The 24,829-nt window shown below is 38.8% G+C and overlaps 2 protein-coding genes across 2 annotated transcripts; both read left to right on the plus strand.

Annotated features, from left to right (window-relative positions):
- The first annotated feature begins 262 nt into the window (after positions 1 to 262).
- On the plus strand, positions 263 to 1,168 carry LOC110723989. The gene has a single exon (XM_021903403.1). It carries the CDS (start codon positions 263 to 265, stop codon positions 1,166 to 1,168), a length of 906 nt encoding a protein of 301 aa, XP_021759095.1.
- A 3,754-nt stretch (positions 1,169 to 4,922) lies between these two features.
- Positions 4,923 to 15,680, plus strand: LOC110724128 (reticulon-like protein B12). The gene is made up of 4 exons (XM_021903519.1): positions 4,923 to 5,307; positions 5,436 to 5,616; positions 15,038 to 15,249; positions 15,393 to 15,680. The coding sequence occupies exons 1-4, from the start codon at positions 5,238 to 5,240 to the stop codon at positions 15,551 to 15,553; spliced, it is 624 nt and encodes a 207-aa protein (XP_021759211.1). The 5' UTR covers positions 4,923 to 5,237; the 3' UTR covers positions 15,554 to 15,680.
- The last annotated feature ends 9,149 nt before the right edge of the window (positions 15,681 to 24,829 follow it).

Genomic DNA, 24,829 nt, shown 5'->3' on the forward strand with positions numbered 1-24,829 from the left:
CTTCTTGGGGTAGACAGGGTCTTTTTAATGTGGCAAATAAATGGTCGGAGGGTATCATTGGAAGATAGGCAATGGTGAATGGGTGAAAGTTGAAAATATGAGATGGGTGCAAGGCTCAACTCCTGTTTTTAAATCGAGCCATCTACTACGGGGGTTTGGTTCGGGGAAAGTGAAAGACTTGATTTCCCCAGAAACAAGATCTTGGAACGCTGATATCATTAGGGAAAGGTTAGAATGGAGTACTGCCCAGGAAATTTTAGAAATGGAGTTGCCTGCGAACGAGGAGCAGGATGTGCTTTATTGGGGGGGGGGGCATCCGCCTGGAATCTACACTGTTAAGACGGGTTATGCCTTTCTAATGAACAACTTTCTGCAACAGGATGTTTTCTCTGACACTAATTTTTTCAGGATATTATGGAAGCTCAATATTCCACCAAAGTGGAGCTTGTTTCTCTGGAAGCTAGTCATGAATGGGTTGGTTGTCAAGTCCAACCTAGTCAAAAGAGGGATAGATATAGATGTTTATTGTGATTCTTGTGGTATGGCAGAGGAAGACCAACAACATCTTTTTAGGATGTGCTCTTTTGGGAGGTATGCTTGGGCAAACTGTTCTTTGAATATCTCGTCTGAAATTGATGAATCTACTCCTTTTGGACACTGGATTCAGAATTATATCCTGCTTTTTCATAGCGAGGATGGAAAAAGAAGTGAACGAGTAGGGACCTTTATAGGGGTCCTTTGGAGTATCTTGTTGACTAGAAATGGGAGGATCTTCAGTAATCAGGGAGGATGTCTCACGGATTTGTTTAGAAACTACAATACGGCGATGCAACAATTATCTGTTTGGCAAAGAGTGGGTGAGGGGGTTGGGGTCAATGGCAAGGTAAGTGCCGATAGTGGCGCACCGCCAAGTTTTGAAAGGGTGAACATTGGTTGCAAAAGGGAAGATATTAATCACCCAACAAATGCTAGATTGGAGGTAACTATAATGGCTGATGGCTCCTGGCTAAAGCGGAATAGGATGGCGGGTACAGGATGGGCATATTCAGAAGACCAAATATCCTATATGGAAGGGGGTGGAACCTATGGAAAAGCCCACTCTTCTCTACATGCGGAAGTTATGGCATGTGTAGCTGCGCTAAAGTGGGCAGAAGTGAAAGGATACTAGAAAATTCTTTTGTTCACCGACTCGTTGGCCCCAATCCATTTAATCCAATATCCTAAACGACGCGAAATGCGGCTCATGTGGACGACGCAAGAGCTGCTACATGTGGGACGACAGTTTACAACTTGAATCATTTGGAAAGTTGAAAGAGAACAGGTTGCTAAGGCTCATGACATTGCGAATAGTTGTAGGGTCAATTTACATAGCTTTAATGTTTAGTTTTGTCTACTTTTGTTGTTGTCAAAAAAAAAAAAAAAAAATCTTTCTCTCTCTCTTTTCTTTTTCTAAACCTTCCTTCTTTCAAATTTCCTCACTCATTAGTCCTAAAAACACCTAGCCAAGTTTGAAGTTGCCTTCTCCCTAGACGTGAAAGGTTCGATATATCTCAGGGTTTGGTCCCAAATCTCTATTATTATTCCTTAATTTAATTGTTTTGTTTATACTTTTCCTTGAACTTATTAACGTGTGTATTTTGTTATTAGAAAGAGGTACGAGGCATCGAATTAAGTACTTTAATAGTTTTATTGATCTTTTGATATAGAAATCATGCTTAGATTATTTTATTGATTCTTAGTATCATATTAGGATGCATTTATTACTTCTTAGTACCATGTTTAGGGTTAAATAATATTTCTAATATCATGTACGTTTCTATGATGCTTCCTATTCTTTCCTTCTATCAAGTTAGTATCATGTTAGGGCTAAAACTTTGATTTTTATTGTTTAGTGACATGCTAGGGTTTGTTATTAATCTTGTTAGTATCATGCCTAGGATCTTGCTAATAATATTATGCTTTAAAATGATTATTTTAATTATGATTGTTATTATAATTATTGTAATTATTATGATTATGATTGTTATTATGTTGCTTGATTTATATTATTTATTGTAATTGCTTGATCACGCCTTTTATGCATGTTTAAAGGGAATTTGTACTTGTAATTACGCTTAATAAGATATTAATAGTCTTATTTAGGCTAATATGACTATAATTTAAGTGATCGCCAATAATAGTTTTGTTTCTGCATTAATATTCAACTAACATAGATAAACAACTTTAGGGTTAATCTATTGATTGCATGTTAGTTAGAAAACGCACATGAATACGAGAAGAATAAAGTAGAGGCCTATTTTTAGGGCAAGTTCAATCTCTTTTAGGTTGGATTTGTACCTTCATCCCCGAACTTCCAGTCATGGTTCCAGACCTATTAGAGTTAACGATCTCCTGGATCGTTAAGGGGTGTAACCTTCAGCCTGTGAACAGTTTACAAGTTCCTAAAACTTGTTGGCAACTCTTTTACTCTAGCTTCCTTCCCTTTGCACGTCACCATGCTTAAGTGTATGATCACAGTGAGGCTCAAGTGTGGGATGGCTTGAAATATTCATTATAGTGTATGACAACCTATCACCGTGACTATCACACTTTTGTGTGCGGAAACAATACTATTACTACCTCCATTTTTCATTATAAAAAATAAGAAATTGTGGTAGTATTCAACTCCTTCTATTTTGTAACTAAGGTAAAACATTTAACTTACAATTTGTTTTATAATAATTGTTATACTTTCTAATTTGATAAAATTCTACTACTATTTCATTATTTTTTTCCCCACTAACTTCATTTACCTAAATGTTTTATTATTTCTCTCCTACCAAAGTACCAAGTACCAACCCAACTTAATAGTACTACTAATTCACATTATTAGTTTTGTAATTATTTTCTCATACTAAAAACTAATTATAACTAGAATAATTATAATTTATATTATAATATTTGCCCTATATATTTCTAAAAACTTTGTACAAAATCTACTATTGTAATAATTACAAAACAGAGAGAGTGCCATTTAATTCATTAGTTATAAAATAAATAAATATGGAGCAAGTAAATTTCAAGTATTCCTTCCGTGTTTTTTTAGTGTTAGGTCACGTTCTCTTCACCTTATTTTTGCTGAACTAAAATTATTTTTACTGAAACAAAATTATATTTGATGAAGTTAAATTATTTTTACTGAGTTTAAATTAATATTACTGAACCGAAATTACTTTTGCTGAACAAAAATTATTTTTATTGATTTTCTATTATAAATCTTCTTTAAGAAAACTGAATTTTACTACACTGAACCTATTTTTACAAAACTAAAATTATTTTTACTGAACTGAAATTAATTTTACTGAATTGAACTTATTTTTACTGAAATGAAATTATTTTTACTTAATATTATTTTTTAAAGGTGAAGAGAACAGGGTCTTACAGTTTGATCAACACATGATTTTAGGCAATTTAATGCCTTAAATTAAATAAGGAGTAAGTGGGGTAGTTGGAAGATTAAAATTGTAAAAGAAAGATAGTGGGGTTAATATTTTATTAAAAAAGTAATGAATGTGAGAGGAAAAAAAAGTGGTAATGAACTTGGGTGGTGACTATGAGAGGAGAGAGATGTAATATTTTAATACTCCCTTTGTCTCAATTTGTTAAATCCATATAATATTTTGGGTCTTTCAAAAATATCTACCCATATTGAATGTATTCCATTTTTAACTTAGTTTTTATTTCTTATTTTATACATATTAAGGGCATGTTCATATTTACTTAATTTCAGTTTAGTTCAGTTTAGCTCCAATCAATTCAGTTCAGCTCCAATCAGTTCAGTTCTGTTCAGCTCCTAATTTTCCTTTCTTATAAAATATTCAGTTCAGCTCAGTTCAGTTCAGCTCCAATCAGTTCAGTTTAGTTCATCTCCAATCAGTTCAGTTCAGTTTAGTTCAGTTCAGTAAATGTGAACATGCCCTAAATTTAGATTGGTTTAGTTAATCGATTATGAATTGATGACATGACTTTAAGTAAAGAAATTATTCCCTTGAATTATGCAATTATGTTTGATGGTTTCCTAAAAAAATCCAAACAATTTAAATAAGGCAAAACTATTTATGAATTGTTTTTGACTTTAATGTTAGATTCCAAATATTCTTACTTTCTTATTTTATTTGATTGATTCCATATGGGACTTTCTCATTGAAACGGACGGAGTTTAGTTTTTTACCAAAAAAAAGTGTAATACTTATTAAAACACGTCGGGATTTAATAAGTACTCCCTCCGTTTTTAAATACTTGCTCCATCTCTATTTTTTGCACTATTCATTTTTCCTAGTTTGACAAATGTTTGAGATTTATACATAAGAAAAAGAATAGTATTGTGGGTACTTGTTGGAATCATCTCAATGAATAGATTATTAATTTACAATTGTTAGAATTTATACTTAGTGGTAATTAAATATATAAGTGATCAAAGATTAATATCGGCATGCGTGTCCAAGAGAAATGGAGCAAGTATTAAAAAACGGAGGGTACTAAGGGTCTGTTCTCATTGACTGAACTCAGCTGAACTAAATTGAACTGAACTGAACTGAACTGATCTGAACTGAGCTGAGCTGAACTGAATTGAACTGAGCTGAGCTGAACTGAACTGAGCTGAACTGAACTGAATATTTTATAAGAGAAGGAAATTAGGAGTTAAACTAAACTGAACAGAGCTGAATTGAATTAAACTGAACTAAATTAAACTAAACTTAGCCGAACTGAACTGAACTGAACTGAATTTCAACGTAAGAAAATAAGTCTAACATTACCACACTCTAATGTAGCGGCAACAGGCGTGCTGTTGATCCGCTTGGCGCTTGGTCATCCAAAGAGGGACAGGTGGGGACAAAAATCACCGGCATTAAGGATGACGCTATTTCCAGCTAATCTCTCAATTATACCCCGATAAAGTCCAACACTGGGCCTAACTAAAGTGTATGTACAATGTACCCTAACTCAACTGCTATTCTGCTAATTTCCCGATCTTCTCCTCTTTCTTCCATTTTTCAAGCTCACTTTTAGGCTGTAAATTTCAATTTTCTTTTTAGCATTCTTGCCCACCTACCAAATTTACATCAAATACTTTCTTCCCTGTTAGTTATATTCGATCACACAAAAAAAACTTCAATCAATGAAATAATTTATACTGTCACTATTTACAAATTGATTCAAGTCTGAAATCCGCAAATTTAATTTCTTTAAATTTCATCATGGGATCATCTTCAGGTCGATTGTTTAATAGGCAGCGAACCATCCATGAAATCTTCGGAGGCGCGTTTGGTAACACTCAAATTCATTATTTTTTCTTGATATTTCAACTTATTTTGCATTTCATATTTAAATTTTTGTGTTTTTTTTTGGTTTTTTTTGGTTTTTTTTTTTTTTTTTTTTTTTTTTTTGCTAAGCAGTAGCTGATGTGGTGTTATGGAGGCAAAGAAACATTACAATGGGAATATTAATACTAACATTAATAATTTGGTTGGTATTTGAGGAATCTGGGTACACTCTGTTATCTCTTATTTCTAGTATTTTGCTGCTGTTGATCACCATCTTATTTGTATGGTCCAAAGCTGCATCACTTTTGAACAGGTAACCAATCAAGCTGCATCTAATTTTGCCTGATTTTTTATTTTTTTTTATTTTGTTAATTGAAATGTTTGGTTGATTCAAGATTTATTGACTTCTCTCTGCTATGTGAGCAATAAATCCTATGAACCAAAATAGTAGAATCAAGAATGAGCTTGAAATAGCCTGGGTTAGGCGCTATCCTTTGAGAGAAAACGACCCACTGGTTGAATAAATAATGCGCTCCTCTACCAAGATACGACAACCCGTTGGACCGATTGTGTGCAGCAAAAGACCCCCGAACAAAATTACACCAGTATTGCTTGATATTAATTTAAGTAGGAATCTAATTAAGGAACGGAGAGAGTATAGTTTTTTTTTTTTTTTTTTTTTTTTTTTTTTTTTTTTTTTTTTTTTTTTTGACAAAGAGAACTAACAAATAAACAAAACCAAAAAAAAACAAATAAAAAAGACCACGAAATAGAGAGACGGCGACGAGATTGACCCGCAAGCCAATGAGCCGGCGAAACCCAAGACCTAGGAACCTTTCGAATCTTACAGGCGATAGTCCCTGACTATATCCTTAATAGCATCCAGAAGCCAAACGCAAGACATATCATCCGTATAGACATGCAACGTAACAAACCCCCTACGCCTAGCCATTCGTAACGCCCACAAGCAGGCTTGAAACTCGGCCTGTAAAGCTGATCCAGCTCTGGTAGCCCTTAACCCCCCACCCAAAACTAAATCTGAATGAAAATCCCGAAAGATCCAACCAATTCCAGCTGTATTATCAGAACTATTCCAGGCGCCGTCGATTAAAAGGCAACAGTCAAGTGTATTAGAATCGGAACTTTGAAGCCATCCTGTCCTCAAAGGAGAATGCTCCAAGCAAGGGGAACAAACCGAATGACGAATCTCAGAAATGGTCAAAGCCTCCTCCCCTCGAGAAACCCATTCTACCGTCAGGTGCAAGATCAGAGTAGGAGAAACCACTGCTTGACGAAACACCTTGTGATTGCGAGAGATCCAAACTGCCCACATAAAAGAAACAAAAAAAGAAAGACCAGGCCAATCCTTGGCTACTCTGAAATCCGTAATCGTATCTGTGAACCAAGAACCAAAAGATTTATCCCGTAACGAGGTATGAGAGAAGTCCACGGGACTATGAACAAGCAGGGTAGAAACAAGATCACAGTCCCTGAACAAGTGAGAAGTGGATTCACAGTTCTGATGGCAAAAAACACAAACTGGAGAAACCGGCAGCCCATGCTGTCGGAGAAGGGTAGTAAGGGGTAATGCATCATGCAGCAACTTCCAGATGAAAATCTTGATCTTTGGGAGCACAGAGAGCCCCCAAAACTGTTTCCACCATAAATTTGAGACCGGGACGCTAGCCACCGAAACTATGGATTGACGAACCAGCAAGGGGTAAGCAGCCTTGGTGGAAAAATTCCCATCCCTCGTAAATTTCCAGTAGACAAAATCATCCATAATACTAGGTCTTTCCAGAGAAAGAATCCTTTGCGCAGACAATGGGTCAAATAGGCGATGTATTATGGAAGTATCCCACGCGTTAGTACGCGGATTTATAATAGAAGAAACATGAGTCGGAACTGACGACTCACCTAGTGAAGCCTTGAAAACGACAGGGCCACCCGAAACCCAATCATCCTCCAAAATCAGAACCTTAGATCCGGAACCCACTTTCCATGAGACAAAGCAGACATTCCATGCATAAGACCGCGACATCCCCAAGAAGATCTTGGAGTACCACCTGCCGTAAAAGAAGTAAGGAAGGGATACTTGGAAGAAAGAACTCTTGAAACTAAAAGCTGAGGATGATGTTGGATACGCCAACATTGTTTTGCCAACAAAGCAGAGTTAAAACACGAGATGCTTCGAAGTCCTAACCCACCCATACCCTTAGGAAGATGCAGGAGGGCAGCTGAACGAAAAGCCAAACCTCAAGATAAAGACGAAGATTGCCACCAGAAAGCATACTATCAATTCTATCACAAATAGAAGCCGAAATCTTGAAGACCGACAGAACATGGTTGAAAGAAGCTACCAGAACCGAGTTGATAATAACCAGCTTAGAGGCTGCAGATAATCGCAGCGAAGAGAAATCCGCTAGCCTTTTTGCCACAGAATCCAAAAGATGACCGAAGGCCTCAACCTTACTGCGTCCCATGTCTATTGGGAGACCTAAATAGGAACCCAAAGAGTCTATACAATGAAGACGCATACTATTTGCCAAGGATTCACGATAATCCATTGGAGTATTCGGACTAAACTTAGCAAAGGACTTCAGAAGATTCACCATTTCTCCCGACATATCACAAAAATCCTTTAATAACAACATAACCTAGTCAGGAAGTCGGAGAAACACGAAAGAACAAAAGGGAGTCATCCGCAAAGAATAGATGAGAGATCGGAGGAGCACCCCGGGAAATCCTAATACCTTGTATAAGAGATAAATCCCCAGCTCTGCGAAGCATCGCGGACAAAATCTCCATACATAAAACAAATAGATAAGAAGAAAGAGGATCACCCTGGCGCAGACCGCATTAAGGTCGAAAAGAGGGTGAGGGATCTCCATTGATCAAAATCTGATACGAAACAGTAGAGACACACTGATGTATCAAGTGAATCCAGTAAGGCGGAAAGCTAAAAACCTGCAGAACCTTAATCAGAAAATCCCACCGTATACAATCATAAGCCTTGTTCATATCCAGTTTTAAAGCTGCATAGAAACTTTTCCGAGCCTTCAAGTGGTTCATATAAGAAAGAACCTCGTGAGCAATCAGCCCATTATCAGACAGGAGCCTTCCAGGCACAAAGGCATTCTGAAATGGGGAAACCAGAAGTGGAAGAACAAGGCGAAGACGACTAGTGAGGCACTTTGTAATGCATTTATACAGGACATTACACAGTCGTATAGGACGAAACTGAGAAACCGACTCGGACGATCAACCTTTGGAATTAAAACCAGGAAAGTCCGATTCCATTCCTTTAACAAATAACCATGAGCGAAAAAGTATCGGACTGCCTCAATAACTAAAGAGCCCACCTTATCCCAATAATGCTTAAAAAAAGCAGAAGAGTAACCATCTGGCCCAAGAGATTTATTATCCTCAATTTGAAACATTGCCTTCTGGATTTCCGAGTCGGAAAAAGGACGAAACAAAAGGTCCTTATGAGCCTGAGACAAAGTAGGAAGCTGTAATTGGTCCCACCAAGAAGACTCTGGAAGAGAAGACGTCGAAACAGGAGTGTAAAGATTCGTGTAAAAGGAAGAAATATTGCTACGAATCCCGTGTGGATCCGAAATCCACTCACCAGAAGCATCTCTTAGACAATAAGTATTATTTCGACGACGTCTAGCTTGGACCGTCGAGAACAGAAGCTTAGAATGACGATCCCCCGAGGCATCCCAGCGAACCTTAGCTCTCTGACACCAATAAGAATAGGCAAGCTGAGCTGCAGCTAATTTCTCATTCCTCATATTGAGAAACAAACGACGATCTGACCTATACATCAGATGTGACCCACTATTACTTAGCTCGATAGCAAGAGCTCTCCAATTTATGCCCCAAATCCTTTTATGGGAAATACACCGAGTAAACAAAAGAGCTTTTATAACTTCCAGTTTACGAGAAAGGGAATACATCGGAGAACCTGCATAAAATTTCAACAGAGCCAAAGAAATAATAGAGTGAACCTCAGCTGCCGGAAGACACCAATTTTCAATCCTATACGGGCGAGACACTCTATTAGCATCAGAATCGTCTGAGAGAACAATTGCTGCATGATCCGAGAATAAAATGGGATGATGAACAACTTTTGTTTCAGGGTAATTCTGAATCCAAGAAAGAGAAGCATAGGCTCTGTCCAGGCGTTCAAAAATCGGATCCGAATCAATTCTATTATTAGTCCAAGTAAATTGAGGACCCAAAAAAGGAACAACCACTAGCTCATTATCCAAATGCCATTGTAAAAAATCTAATCTCCCCGGAATACTATTGCTCCCTCCCACTTTATCAGACAGATATTCTACTTGATTAAAATCACCCAACAGAACAACATTTGAAATAGTAGAAAGAATACTAGTAATAGTATTCCACACCTCTACTCTATCTATAATATGAGGAGCACCATACACAAACATGATATGCTTTATTTCATTACCCATCACCAATTTACAAAGGATAATATGCTGAGAAATATACAACGGTACCAATTGAAAGGGAGCAAACCAAAAAACAAACAACCCACCACTAAGGCCTACCGCATCTATCCCACAACTACCCAAAAAAGGAACAGATGCTAGCTTCCGAACAACACTATCTACAGAGATCATAGTTTCCATAAGAAAGACTACATCCAAACTACATGAGCGGACTAGAGACAAAATATACGGAATTTTAGGGGAGTCCGCCTGACCCAAACCCCTACAATTCCAAGCTGCTATCTTCATCCCGGTGAAGATGGTCTAGTTTGGGAGACCACCGAGCCCTCAGAAGAACTGTCATCAGAAGTAGATGGACCACCCTTACGTTTCTTGTAAGGGAGTAAGCACGGAAAGCAACCGTGATCTTTAGCCTTGTTATAATGCAACATAGAAACAGGAGGCGTCGAAGGTGATATATCTCGTGCCGCTCTTTTTGCCGGACACCTATTAGCGACCCACTTCCATATTTCCCCCCCCCCTAATTCCAGCTTTCCTAGCTTGAGAAGACGAGGAGGGAGACTTGTGAAAAGCCGTTAATAAAGCTGGAGATCCCTGCCCTGTTATCGGAGACGCAGGTGTGGGAGAAGCCGATGAACCCTGCCATGTTGTCGGAGCGGCAACCACCAAAATATGCTCAGGAGAAGGAGATTGCGGCGGAGAGCAATCCATGGGCACCACCTTGTCATCCCCAACATCATGAGAAATAGAGTCGTGTAGAGAAATATTCTCCAATGGAGACCCCGAAAGAACAGGGGACTCAAAAGTAAATTCTGTTGAAGATGATTCAGCCGGTAAAATCGATTTTTCCGAGAAATCAGTCGGACAAGAGCCAGATAAGGACTGAACTGGAGAAGATCCACCTGCTGAAATAGCCCAGTTACTTGGACCTGCTCTAAATGGGTCAGCAAAGTTTGGGCCATTCGGACCCAAAGGAGGAGGAGAAAACCCTAGAATGGAGTTTGGGCTTGAAGAAACTGCACAGTCCAAGAAAGAGGGAGTAGACATATCACTTGAACTAAAATGATAATCAGGAACACCACAATTGGGCCTTCGCAAACCAGAACGGCCCAACCCAGAATTGAAATGAGTACCATATTCATTAAATGGCACGTGACTAGGACTGTGAATCTGAGAGGAAACAATGGACGCATCTAAGGCCCAGTTGGTTGAGGAATGGGCCACATTATTTGCAATCGGTCCACCAGAAGCATTCTGAGTTAATCTATGAGCTAATGAAGACAAAGATTGCCGCCGAACTTGCCTCACACTCCCATGCTGATCACGTGTGGGCTGTCCACCACGTGTATGCTCCAAATCCCAGCTGCCCGTATATCTCCACTCATCCCCCTCCCTACTTGCATGTGTAACACGTGGTGCCATCCTTGCCTCATGATTAGGGACTTCCAATTGCTCTCTAATTGCTCTATTAGTCTCTAAATCACAGCGAAGCACCTCATCTGTACTACATCGGAAAACACCTTCCACTGAGGAGGAAACAACCCAGGAATAGCTGATAAAGAACGACGATGATGAGACGACACTGAAGAACCAGAACGAGATTCCGATGAGGGAATTGGAAGCTTGCTGCCAATGATGTCATAATCTGAGGGATGAGAATCAGCCAGAAATTCGGATGGATCTTCTTCATCATGAAAACCAAACCATAATTCCGTCGTCCATAAAGCGGGAGTAGGAATAATACCACGGAGAGCATTAGAATAAAGATTTGTATCCGTCGGACCAAAAAGAACTCGTCCACCATTATTATGTATGCTACGAAAACGATTCTCCAAGTGATAATTTATTGTAGCATAAGATTTAACACACGTGCGGTCACCATGTCCGACAAAACCACACTTTTTACAGAATCTAAAAATACCTTCATATTTAAAACGTATCCACGTGACTTGAATATCATTCGTAAGAAAGTAACAGCCCGCAATTAAAGGTAACGACAAATCAACTAAAATTCTAACTCTAGGACGAGGAATAGGAAACTGACCCGTATCACCATCAATCATAGTAATATCCCCGACACGAGCAAGAACAGCCGCCGCAATATTCGGAGTAGAGTAGCGAATAGGAAGCCCTTCAACTACCACCCAAAGTTCTGCAAGATGAAGATTCATGTTCAGCGGAACAGACCCTTCCCTTGTACGTTGGAGAACAACCAAACTTCCTTTAAAATGTACCCAAGCTCGAGAATCAAGTTCCTCCGCGTTCTTGTTCTGTTCCACAGCATAAGGGAAGACTCGAACAGGGGCTCGGAGATGCCAGAACCTTGACACCAATCTCTGAATAAGACTGATAGAAAATACACGAGAATCCCAGACCCTACCGATTACGGTGCAATTCCAATCAATAGGGTATTCATCCCTCAAGGGAGGAGGGAAAGGAAGACTTTCACCTACTAGATGAGGATAAACAAAGGTACGAGAGTCTAGATAACGAGACATACCCGATGATTTCACTAAGAAAAGAGGGGAAATGGATGAAAGAAAGAAAAAAACAAGAACGGAAAAGAGAGTATAGTTTTTCTGGTAAAGAATTTTGTGAGCTATCGTGGTTGGGTAAGTTGACAGATTCAAATGGTTGTTAAAGTCAATGAAAGAGTATGGTGTTTGACTATCAAGATATAGGGGTTGTTTGGCAATCGGCGGTTGGCTATTGGCTTATTTGCTTGGCTTGTTTGACTAGCTGGAAGTATTAGCTGTATGGGTTGGCTTTTTAAGTTATTGTGTTAAGCTAGCTGTTTTCAAAAGTGTTTGGTAAAATTATTAATGATTGTTAGCTGTTTATTAGTGATAAAGTGGGCCAACAAGCCAAAAGCCAATAAAAAAAGCTACTCTTATTAGCTTTTGGCTTTTGGCGGAAAAGCTAGCTTAAAAGCCAACAAAAAAGCCAACTATCAAACATATTTTTTGGCTGTTTGACCAAACTTAAAAGGCAAAAGCTAGGCAAAAAGCCAATTGCCAAACAACCCCATAATTTTCGATTATTAAGATAATTATTCAAAATTTTCTGCTACCACTTGAATTTACCATGCTAAATAAGCTGAACCTGCTCTTCAATTATGTATCATGTGGATGTCATAGATTGATTGGGGGCGGTAGTTAGTGTTAGAGAACAATGTTCACAAAAAAAAAAACACAAATATGGGGCTATAGTAGTATATTAGTATATATTATATTTCAAATATTACAAAACTTCTAATAAAAAAACAAGTAGCGTAAAGATAAAATAATAGTAGAATGAAGAATGAGTTTGGAATAGCCTGGGTCGTAGCACGCTAGGCGTTATAGAGAAAACAGCCCACTGCAATGGTTGAATAAATTAATGCGCTCCTCTCTCAAGATACGACAACCCGTTGGATCGATTGTGTGCAGCAAAAGACCGCCGAACCAAATTACACCAATGCTCCGTAATAATTATATATTATTGCTTGATATTAATTTTAGAGGAATTTTGTGTACTTTTTTTTTCTCTTACTTTTTCACCGAAAACTATTTGCAACATATATATATATATATATATATATATATATATATATATATATATATATATATATATATATATATATATATATATAAGTTATATACGTTTAAAGAGGTTAAGGATTTTGCTAAAATCTTGAAGAGCTTGATCCTTAAAATTCTTCCACAACTCTCTATCATAAGTTACTGTTAAGTTGTTCCTTGATTATAGGAGAAAAAAACAACTTAAGCAAAGCAACAAAAAATAATCAAGGGTTAAGATAAAGGAGCATCCAAAGTTTATAAAAATAAATTTATCTTTAAATTTTAAATTAAAAAATAAAATGAAATTTATTTTCCAACAGTGAGAAATTGTGTTTTGTTCAAATAATCATTAATTTAGATAGGTCGTGTTTAGTGAAAACATAGTTGATCATGTTAGTTGATTGTGTTAAGTGATTTGACTAACTAATTATATTAGCTCATTGTATAAATATGTTTCGTAAGTAAATATGATTGGTTGTTATTTATCTTTAACTTGTAATTCTCTGTTTTTTATGCATAGTTATTTTCATTTTTCATTAAGATTCCAAAATAAATTAATAATCAAGTATACGATAATTTATATTTTTCACAATCCCAAAGTATATTGAATGTTGTTTTAATCATTTCAGTGTTTTAAGTGGAATTTTGCACTTTGTTAATAATTTTTATTGTCTCTTCTCCTGATTCCTAACAAACAAAATAAATGAGAATTAGAGAATTTAGTCTGGTAATTTAATTCATTGTTGCTACAAAGCAACCCAAGATCACTTTGTGGATGTTGAGATACTCATTTATCAAGATTGGTTCCACTCAAACTCATTCATTAATCTTGTTGAGACTGAACTTAGCTTAAACTTGGGGTAGGCATAACATGTAGCTTGTTACCACCCCACTGTGATCACTTGAAGGGGGCGTTTGGTTTGAAAAGTGGAAACGGAGTGGAAAGGAAACAAATAAGAGGGGGGAAAGGAATCATTTAGTTATTACCTTTTCATTTGTTTGGTTTAACCATAGAAAGGGTATTTGTTAAGAGGAGGAAAAGGGTATTTGTTACCCCAAGTTTTTGAGAGGTAACAAATAAGGGGTAATCATTACCCTTAGGTAATGGTAATTGTTAACATGCCTTCATCAAACCAAACACATGGTAACAGTATTGGTTTAATCGAATCCGTTTCCAATTCAAAAAATACACCAACCGAACGCCTCCTAAGAATAGCCCTTAGAACTAAATTCTACTTGATTTAGTAAGTGCATGCCAAAGTGAACCAACTGTACAACAGTTTTCTACAAGTATATGTTATGGAGTGGGTTGACCCAAAGATAACAGTACTCGACTAATAGAATATAACTATAAAAGTAGGTATTAGATTTCCTTGTTTCAGAAATAAGCACTTGTCCAGAAATATTGCTCCAAAAGTCATGAATGCTTCGGTGTTTGTTCAGTACACCATTTCAGAGGGGAAATAAATAAATAAATAAAATTCAAATTTCATGATCATAATATCAAAATAAGTGCAAAATCTTTTGTACAGCAGGAATGTCCTCAGTCAACATATAGAGACTAGCTAGAACTAGTAACAACTTCCCTTTTTATTCTTTCATTCTAATTTTGGGGGTTAAATTTCATGATGATATAAGCTTGTTTAACACATTAACATATTTCTAACCCTATGCATTAGTTGACATCCAACAGACCTGCACCTCCTTTGCCTGATATGCATTTGAGAGAGGAAGTTGTATCTGAAATGGGAGAGCTTGCTCGCGACAATATTAATTCTTTGGTCTTAGTTTGTCGGAATGTTGCTCTTGGCAAAGATTCAAGGCTATTTCTCAGAGTTGCTGCCTGCCTGCTGATGATTTCTGTTTTTGGAGCCTTGACTGATATTGTCACACTGTGCTATATGTGTAAGTTACCATTATATTCATGGCACTATTTTCTATCTTGGAGGTCCTAAATTTTCGAAGGAGGTGGTTTCTCTTGTTTTTGGACAGTAGGGTACACTGTTTGCATTTCCTATCCGTAATTACCTTTTCCATTGATTATGCAGCCCTTGCTATTCTTCTCACGATTCCTGCATTATATGAGAGGTACGATGACCAGATTGATAAATACATGATGAGTGCATACAGAAGCGTACAACGAATTCGTGTAAATTTTGACTATTGTATCACCATGATAAGAAAGATGGACCTTGAAAAGTTTCAATGAGAATGACTTCAGATTCTTTCCGGTACATATAATTATTGTAAAAAAGATTGTGCTTTTGAACTCGTCAATTTTGATATTTATTTTTTGGTTTACCGTATCAATTTTTATTTTTATTTGTTTTAATTGTTTCCCTTTCATTTATTTTTGTTGGCAAAATTGCTTTTAATGATGTCATCTTTAGTTGGTTCTCTATTAATAATCTCACTTTTTAATTATTATTATCTAAAAAGCACCAACCACCCCTTCCTCAACCACCAGTCTGCCCCTCCCCTTCCCTAGTGTCACGGTCTGGGAGTTTGGACCCCGAAACGTGCGGCGCGTTCTAGCATTTTGGCGGCAAAAACGCTAGCCTTGAGTGGAAGAGGGGCTTGTGAGCACAAAGCAACACAAGCGGGCAATTAAATCAAGGGAGCACTCACGTTTATTTGGGCGACGGAGTGCAGGTGGTCGGGGCTTGTGACGGCCGATACTTTAAAGCAGGCACAAGCGGGTCCGAACCATGAGTTCTTAGTGCATCAAGTTGGGTTGGAGGGGAGCTATTATGCAAGTAAGACACAATATTTATAAAGGTCTAACAACAAACAAACATAAAAGCAAGGCAACATTTGGTAGAAGTCTTAAGATTTCATTAATCATTTGCCCTCTAAAGAGCTTTAATTTGATTACAAAGAGAATTCCTAGTGAACACTGAACTTACAGTAACACAATAATGAGACCTCAAGCTAAGAAAACATAAACTAAACTCTAAGAAAGCATCTAAAGGGAATCTAATACATCAAAAGGAGTTGGATTCTAACATCTTTTCACTTAAGCCGTCGACGACCTCGTCAACTTATAACAGTTACAAACAAAACTAGGAAATCATAAACTATCTTGAGTCTCTGCCGCGCCGTAGATGCGGCTGACTAATGGAATCTTTGTTGACTCTGTCTCTGGGTGTCTCTGGGTGGTCGCTCTTTGCTTCAAACCGGGTGTGTGATTTTGAGTTTAAAGGGTGTGTATCAGGGATGTTGCCGACTCTCTGGGATTCATCTCCCGCCTTCGGGTGTCTCTAGTGCGAACTTTGTTTCTTCGATGTTGCCTCTTTCTCTGGCTCCATCACTCGCATTGTTGATAGGTACCAAAATTCAGGTTCTGGGGCAGTCATTCTCATGGAGTGCATCCCGTAGTATGGATTGTTGTCTCTGCTGGTCTCTTTCTCCTCTAGGATCTCCTGCATGGATATAGATGGAAATCTCTTTAAGATCTTATCAAGCTCTTCTTTATGCTCGCACTCCCACCATTTGTGTGGGTCTCGATAAAGAATGCAGTTCGGCGGCTTGGTATTTTCCTAGGACGCGCTAGCCTTAGAGTTTCCGGAGTTATGGGAGGCGGTTGATGTAGATCTCTTCACATCACCTCCTCCACTTCTTCTCTGATAAGTATTAATTGTGTTGTACCCGAGAGTCGTCCTCCGTGCCCTTTGGAGAGCTTAGAGTCGGGCTATTGGAGCATGTTGACGTCCCACGTAAATCATTCTCAGATTGTCGGCCCTTCCCGACTGAGTACTCCATTAATTCCTTAGCAGCACACATTGCAGTAGCAAGGGTATCAATCTTCTGCCTTAAAACTTCTCGCTGCGCCAATTCCTTTAACCCATTGACAAATATGAACACCCGATCTTTCTCGTTCATGTCTGTGATGTCCAACATTATTGCCGAGTATTCTTTCACATTGTCGCGAATAGAACCCTTCTGGCGGCACTCTATCAACTTCACCTGAGCAACAAATTCTGTGTTGTCGGGGTAGAAATGTTCTTTGAGTTCCTCTTTGAACTCCGCCCATGTATCAATTTTGCTTCTTCCTGCTTTGATGTCTGCGTGCTTGGTGCGCCACCAAAGCTTGGCATCTTTGAACAAGTACATGATGGCAATATCCACCTTCGAATCGTCAGTCAATTGGCATACTCGTAAATATTGCTCCATGTCGAAGAGGAAGTTATCTACTTCTTTAGCATCTCTAGCGCCACTGTAGTCGCGAGGTTTAGGCGGCTTGATCTTCGTCGCACCAACCCCATGTGCGTCTCTGCCCACAACGCGCATTAGGGTAGAACATTGCTCCAGTGCTTCATCGGCTTGTCCTTGAACAAATTACAATTGTTCGTGGAGAGCATCTCTATCTTCCACTAGCTTCACAATTTGCTCAGCTTGCTCGTGCACAACGACTTGTAGCTAGGACCATTCGTCCGCTTTTGTCTTGAGCCAATCGAGTCTTTCCTCTATGAATTCCATCTTTGTGTATCCCTCCTTGGTACCCACACGGGTTGCTTACGGCAAGGTTTGGGCCTCGGCTCTGATACCAATTGCCACGGTCCGAGAGTTTGGACCCCAAAACGTGCGGCGCATTCTAGCCTTTTGGCGGCAAGAACGCTTGTCTTGAGCGGAAGAGGGGCTTGTGAGAACAAAACAACACAAGCAGGAAATTAAATATAGGGAGCACTCACTTCTATTTGGGTGACGGAGTGCCGATGGTCGGGGCTTGTGACGGCCGATACTTCAAAGCGGGCACAAGCGGGTCCGAACCACGAGTTCTTAATGCATAAAGTTGGGTTGGAGGGGAGCTATTATGCAAGTAAGACACTATATCTATAAAGGTCTAACAACAAACAAACATAAAATCAAGGCAACACTTGGAAAAAGGCTTAAGATTTCATTAATTATTCACCCTTTAAAGAGCTTTAATTTGATTACAAGGAGAATCCCTAGTGAACTCTAAACTAACAGTAACACAATAATGGGACCTCTAGCTAAGAAAACATAAACTAAACTCTAAGAAAGCATCTAAAGGGAATCTAATACATCAAAAGGAGTTGGATTCTAACACCTAGCCACCCGCCCCCTTCTTCGGCCACCAGCCACATCCCCTACCATATACCCGAAATTTCCCCCCTCTTCCTTAGCCACAAAACCACCCCTAATCTATCCCTCATTTTAACGGCATTTTGAGGTGTTTTGGTTTTTTTTGGGGTGTGCCCGGGTAGGGTGGGATGTTTTGGTGATAAGGGTTAGAGGATTGTTAGGGTAATGCGTTTCTGGGTGAGGAGGATTGAAATGAAGCGATATGGGTTGGCTATTAGTTGGGGTGGGGTGCTTTAGCGGGGTGGTTGGAGCCGAGTGGCCTATTTCAAGGGTGGGTGTGGCTGGGGTTTGGTGTTTCGAGGGTGGGATACCTCATGGGTGGGATGTTGTTGGGGAGTTGTTTCACGGGTGGCGAGGTGGGTAAAGCTGGGTCTAGTGTTTTGGGGATGACGAAATGTGGGTGGCTGTGGTTGGTTGCAGGGGGGAAGGGTGGGGCTACCTAGCCGGGAAAAATGAAGGAAGGAGGGGAAAGGGAGAAGGATAAGGCAGAAAGATAGGGGTATTTTCTTTTTTTAGAATAATTTCTATAAACAAAAAATGATAAAAATAGATTCCGGCAAAAAATTTCTATTATTACATTACATTTTATATTGGTTACCAAAAGGTCGGAGACTATTAAAAGAGAAAACCCCCCACAAGTGGGATTATTAAAAAATAATTAAAATGTGAGATTATTAATAACAAGCCGGCCAAAGGTGGGATTATTAGAATTAATTTTTTCAATTGTTTATAATGACTCAACTAAGGGTTGTTTAGGAAATTTCATTTATGATTCAGTTAGGGTCGTTTAGGAAATTTCATTTATGATTCAATTAGGGTCGTTTATAAAATTTCAAAGGCCTAAGGGTGAACTAACATATTGGGGCCCTATTAATAAAATTGTATGTAATACATTTATTTTTATTTTAAATTTAATTTAATTTAATTTATTTTATTTGTAATGTAGGAGAGAAAATATGTTTTTTTTTTTTTTTTTTTTTTGACAAAGAGTTCTATAAACGAAAAGCAAAATTACAATCTAAACTAAGCAAAGAAAGCAAGATTACACGATAGGACATTGGGGGTCGGACCATACAACTTCTTACGATTAGGAAACCAAGTATATTTGATGGGGCAAGATGCAATTCTTTTAGAGCCGCTTAACCTGCAAAACACAGAGTTAGTAAAAAAAATTGAAGACCTACTTTGCAGAGTGACATTTTTCCTTCAAAACCTGGGGCGAGGAGACGAGACAGAACCCAACAAAAATTCAGAAGAGGACGCAGTTGGGTGAACGGATGTTTGCAGAAGGGAAGAAACGGGCGAAGTTGGTAGGAGTGTCGATGTAGCTTCACATGATGACTCATGACCTGCCATATCTATGGCGGAATCTTCTTGAATCAAATTTGGAATTGTTTCACACCTATCGTGCCCTTCCACAGGGGGGTGACTAAACTCCATTGGTGTAGAACTTTCTTGAGTTACACCACTATCCATCTTCCTTACATGATTGGCTACTCGGATGGTAATGAAATTCTTTTGGAGAGAACAATAGTATTGTAGTGTTCACCCTTTGAAAATCGCTCCATACATTGTTGGAGTGAGATGCAAATAGGAATCATATCTCTTTTGGCTTGAGAACCGAAAACTTGACCCTGTCAGATTTGAGTTTTTTGTTTCTGAAGTTCCCTTCAGATCACAATTGTTATCTATAACGTTGGGCCTAAGATCCTGGTTGGTAGGGTTGACTTTGCCCTCCAAATCCAAAGAATTGCCATGAACAATCTTTTCCATGTTGGTGTCGTCCTTCACACCTATACCTACGAACATGACCATCACCACGACCATCTCCTTCCTTTCTTTTCCCTTTTTTTCCTAACTTCCTACCTTTATCTTCCTTCCTACAATGAACATAATCTCTAAACTTCTCATTCTCCCGTGTTACTGCAAGTGCCTCATCAACAAAATCCGGAGACCAACCTAATAAGGATATCACTTCCTTTAGTTTTTGTTGGAACTCACTGTTTTTAGGATCTAACTTAATGGCTTGTGCAAGATCCATGAAAGCTAAGGTAGGCTTATGAAGTTCTAACGCCGCAATCGATCTTCTGAAATAAGCTTTCAGATTAGTAGTATCAAAACACAAAACCGCGGAACATAATTGACCCACTCTTTCATAGTCTTTCACCTTGATGAAACAAGCACCCAAGTTCAGATTAAGGGACACAACTATGTTCGAAAACATCAGTTTATCCTCATCACTACAAACTGAAGCAAATGACATTATCTTAAGAGCAAGAGAGTATTTTGCAATAGCAGAGCCCATTTGACTCTGCTTGTAGAACATGTTTCCTTCATCTTTTAAACTCTTAACAAAATTGAGAATACCAAAAGGATTCTCCAATTGCCCAACCATATGAAAGGAATGGTGTCCTTCGAACAAGTGTACTATTCCGTTAGTGGGTTCAGAATTATTAGAAAGCTAATATATTCAGTGAGGTCAAGTGATCGGAATGCCTGGGTGGAGGCCGCTTCCGATCAGTAATATTAATGAATAATTAATATTACAGCTTAATCTTGAGTGAACCCTTCGGGTCACACCCAAGCATTCAACAAACCGAACCGACGAATTAATTCGGAAGGAATTAATGAGTCGGCCGAGTAATATTTATTTAGACGTCGGAAATTCGAGCTTAGAGCGTCGAAACCGAGCGTCGGAAGTCGAGTAGAAAAATAGTGAAAGACGAGACGAGAAATAGTAATGAATCAACAAAAGACCAAAATACCCCTAGCATCGGAATGCCCAAGCAAACCGAGTGCTAAGGGCGTATGGTCTAACATGGTGGCTAGCATGCGCACCAAGCCGAGCCTAGGCTGGCTGGTGCGTGCTAGCACACCCATGCTAGCATCGCAAGGCTAGGCGCTTCCTAGTGCGTGCTAGCATGCTAGGCACAGCCTTGTGCGCGCAATGGCTAGAAGGCCATGCCGCAACAAGTTGCAGCAGCTAGCACGCTAGGCGCGCCAGCTCGCCACAGCTAGCAGCAGCATGGCTAGGCCATTGCTTGCTGCCTGGCAGCGCTGGCCAAGGCACAAGGCCAGCAGCAGCCCGCACAAGCATGCTGGGCTTGCTGGCTAGAAGCGCCTGGCAGCCCGCATGCAAGTGTTGGGCCTGCTGGGCGTGGCTGCCACGGAGAGCAGCACATGGCAGCCCACCTTGGCTGCCTTGGTGCCCAAGGGTGGGTGCCATGTGGCTTGTGGTCCTTGAGTGTGTATGGAGTGAGGTGGCCGGTTATGGGAGAGGGAGTGGGGAGCAAGTTTGGTCCCCCCTTCTCCAAGTGGTCCTCACCTAACCACTCACATGAGCTTGCCATTTGTTGATATATTACTAGCTTGATTATTAATTTTATTTTAGCTTTAAAATAAAATGGAAAAATCATACTATCCCACAGTGATGGGAGAGTAAATGATACTCCCATCATTTCCTATAAATACCAAAGTATGGGCATTGGGAATGATGCTTGATTAAGAGTTGGAAAAGGCATCACAATTAGTGAAAACCTTTGAACTCAATATAATTACTCAGGTTTTATTGGTCGGGTCTTGCTAACCCCAAGACATTGGACCTAGTCGATTTTGTTGGTGCGGGTGGACTTCGTTGGAGGTCTCCGTGTGAGCGGGACTTGAAGATTTCAAGTAAGAGCTCATTTTGGAGCGAAGCACGCGTCAAAGGTAATTAGCTTATCTTAATCTTGTGATTAATTTAATTATGTTTATGGTTTTATTTATTGCGAGTGCGGTCTTGTTTTTGGTTTTGTTTCCGCGGTGAGTCGGACTCACCAAACCCCAATAGCGGTATCGGAGCCTCGCTCGTTTATTTTTAAAATCATAATATTTTCAAGGTGTTTTTTATGGCTTAATTTTTCTGGTTTTAAGTTGCTAATTAGATTAGTAACTCGTTTTTCCAATTTTACCTCGTATTAGAGTTGTCTTCAGCTCCCGAACCCAGATTTCGACCCAAAAATAGTGAATTTTGGGTGGAAAAGGCATTCTGGAAATGGTTTTACCCTTTCAGTACTCTGTTTTTAGCCAAAAAAACGACCAGAAATGCATTTTTCGAGGGATTTTTCGTTTTGACGAAATTTTTTAAGTCTTTCTAACCTTGAAAATTGATTGCATATTTATGGTGGTTATGAATTTGGTTCTTTCCTTTATTTATATGCAATTTTAGACCACTTTAAGCATGATTACTTGGTAGTAATTGGTGCTTGAAAGTTTGGTTTTATTTTTTCACATAATTGCAAATCAATTGCATTAAGTGTGAAATTGTTGTTCTTTTTTGCTTCCAAGTACTAAAGATTCGATCTTTATTTATGTTAAGTGATTGAAACTTTGAGTTACTAAATTCCATGAATTTTGGTTAAACTTTGTTGATTTAATCATTTTTTAGTTGATTGGAATCATAAAGTTTAAAACTTGTGATTGAAATTGGTTTATCTTCATATTGGAAGATATAATTTTTTCATGGAGTCACAAGTATTAAAGTTGGAGTCTTTATTGAACTTATGTTCATTTTTCCAACTCCCTTTTATTTTGTTAAAATCTCAAGATTAATTTAAAGTGATTAAATTAATAGTGAGAATTGCCCTAATTTATTTTATTACACCAAGTTAAACCAATTTTATTAAAGAATGGTTCTTGGAAATAAATTTTGTTAATTGCATTTGGATGAATTATTTAAGTTGGATTTGTTATTTTTCATTTTTCCTCAAAATTGATTCTAAAATTAATGTAGAATTGATTTATAATGTCACACACAAAATCGATAATTTTCGAAGCATTAGCACGCAACACGAGGCCTAAGAGCCCCGAGCTAGCTCTCGGCCAGCTGGGCTGCTCACGCAACCCATATGTGGCTGCCGAGGCTGCTGGGCACTTCGTTCTTAGGTGCTTGGTGCTGTGCGTGTGTGTGCGAGGAAGGGCGTGGGCTGCTGCTCGCTGCCAGGAGCATAGCGCGCCAGCTAGCAGCAAGAAGCAGCATGGCGCAGCAACAACATAATGTTGTGCGCGCTGTGCATGCTGCTACGCTTGGCTGGCTGGGCGTGGCGCATGCGAGCACAAGCAGCCCACATGCATGCTTGGTGTTGCGGGGGTGCGCATGGGCATACTACGTGCTTGTTGTACGGTACGTACAATCCCATAATTGGCACAATAACCCCGGGTTATTAAGGCGATGCTATTTTAAAGTTAATTTTAGCGTTGCTTAATATGTAAATAAGGGTATTTTTTTTTGACTCCAAGTCTTAGTGCTAGGCACTTAGACATTGTGGAATACGTAATTTTGCTTAAAATTGTCGTTTTAATTATTTTAATTATTTTGTTTATTTAATTAAAATTTTTGGAGGCTAGGCCTCGGGTTTTGAGCGACATTTGCAAAATTAATTTTGGCAAATATTTGGGTTCACCGACTAAATTAATTGGATTAGTTAAGTTGGATGCGGAATTTAGTGGGAGCGTCTCTTAGTTATTTCCATAACCGGTTAAAACAACTTTGACTAGTTTAAATAGGCGTGTTAATTGGATTAACCACCTAGTTACTAGTTCTCGCGCGTTTTATGCATTGTTACTTGTTTATCGTTGTAAAATGCATAGGCCATTCACAGATAGTGAATGGATGAATGGAATGTAAATTCTCTCACAGGTTTTATGAAATGGCAACTAGTGGGGCCCGATTAGGATAGAAAATACGGACTGTGATCCGTGATGTATTTTTGTAAATCTAAATACGGTCTGCGAACCGTTGAGTATTTTTGTACCTTAATATTTAGATTAGTCCTAATCGTAGATACTAGCAATTGTAATATTTTGGTCAAGTCTTGAAGACGGGGTTCTTAGAAGACAAAGCCATGAAGTTGCAAATAAAGACCTTTTGATGACTTGAAGATCTCAAGGGGTCATGCTAGTTGCCAAATGCATCTCTATTTATGTTTTCGATATATATTTATGTTTATATATATATGAATTATATGTTAGATGCATGTTTAGGATTTTGAATGTTGAGATGATTAATTATGTTCACTTAAATCAACCAACATAGAAACCCTAGGTCCCTAAAATATTGAGTAAAACTTGCCATTCCAAAACACACTTACCAACCGAACGAGGGTAGTGGTGGGCTACGCCAAAGCGAGGCATCACTACTTCTCCAAGGAACGTAAGGCATACTTGGTATGCAAGGTGGTTTTGGTTATACTCAACGATATGAGTGATGGAGTCCTAAGTCTCCTAACATGTCGTGGCAAAGTGAATAAATTGTTTAGAGAGCATTGGATGCGACGATTTATTCAACCAAGAGTGGCTTGGAGCCATTAGCAAAGCGTTGCTTACCTTAGGAGATTGAGTG

The sequence above is a fragment of the Chenopodium quinoa genome, unplaced genomic scaffold, assembly GCF_001683475.1.
Source record: "Chenopodium quinoa cultivar QQ74 unplaced genomic scaffold, ASM168347v1, whole genome shotgun sequence".
NCBI lineage: Eukaryota > Viridiplantae > Streptophyta > Magnoliopsida > Caryophyllales > Amaranthaceae > Chenopodium > Chenopodium quinoa.

Bases quoted from the DNA above. Each gene is read 5' to 3' on its own strand.
- LOC110723989 (XM_021903403.1), top strand. From the start codon at position 263: ATGGAGTTGCCTGCGAACGAGGAGCAGGATGTGCTTTATTGGGGGGGG.
- LOC110724128 (XM_021903519.1), top strand. From the start codon at position 5,238: ATGGGATCATCTTCAGGTCGATTGTTTAATAGGCAGCGAACCATCCAT. The intron at 5,308-5,435 runs GTAACACTCAAA...TTTGCTAAGCAG, and splicing joins AATCTTCGGAGGCGCGTTTG to TAGCTGATGTGGTGTTATGG. The intron at 15,250-15,392 runs GTAAGTTACCAT...TTGATTATGCAG, and splicing joins TGTCACACTGTGCTATATGT to CCCTTGCTATTCTTCTCACG.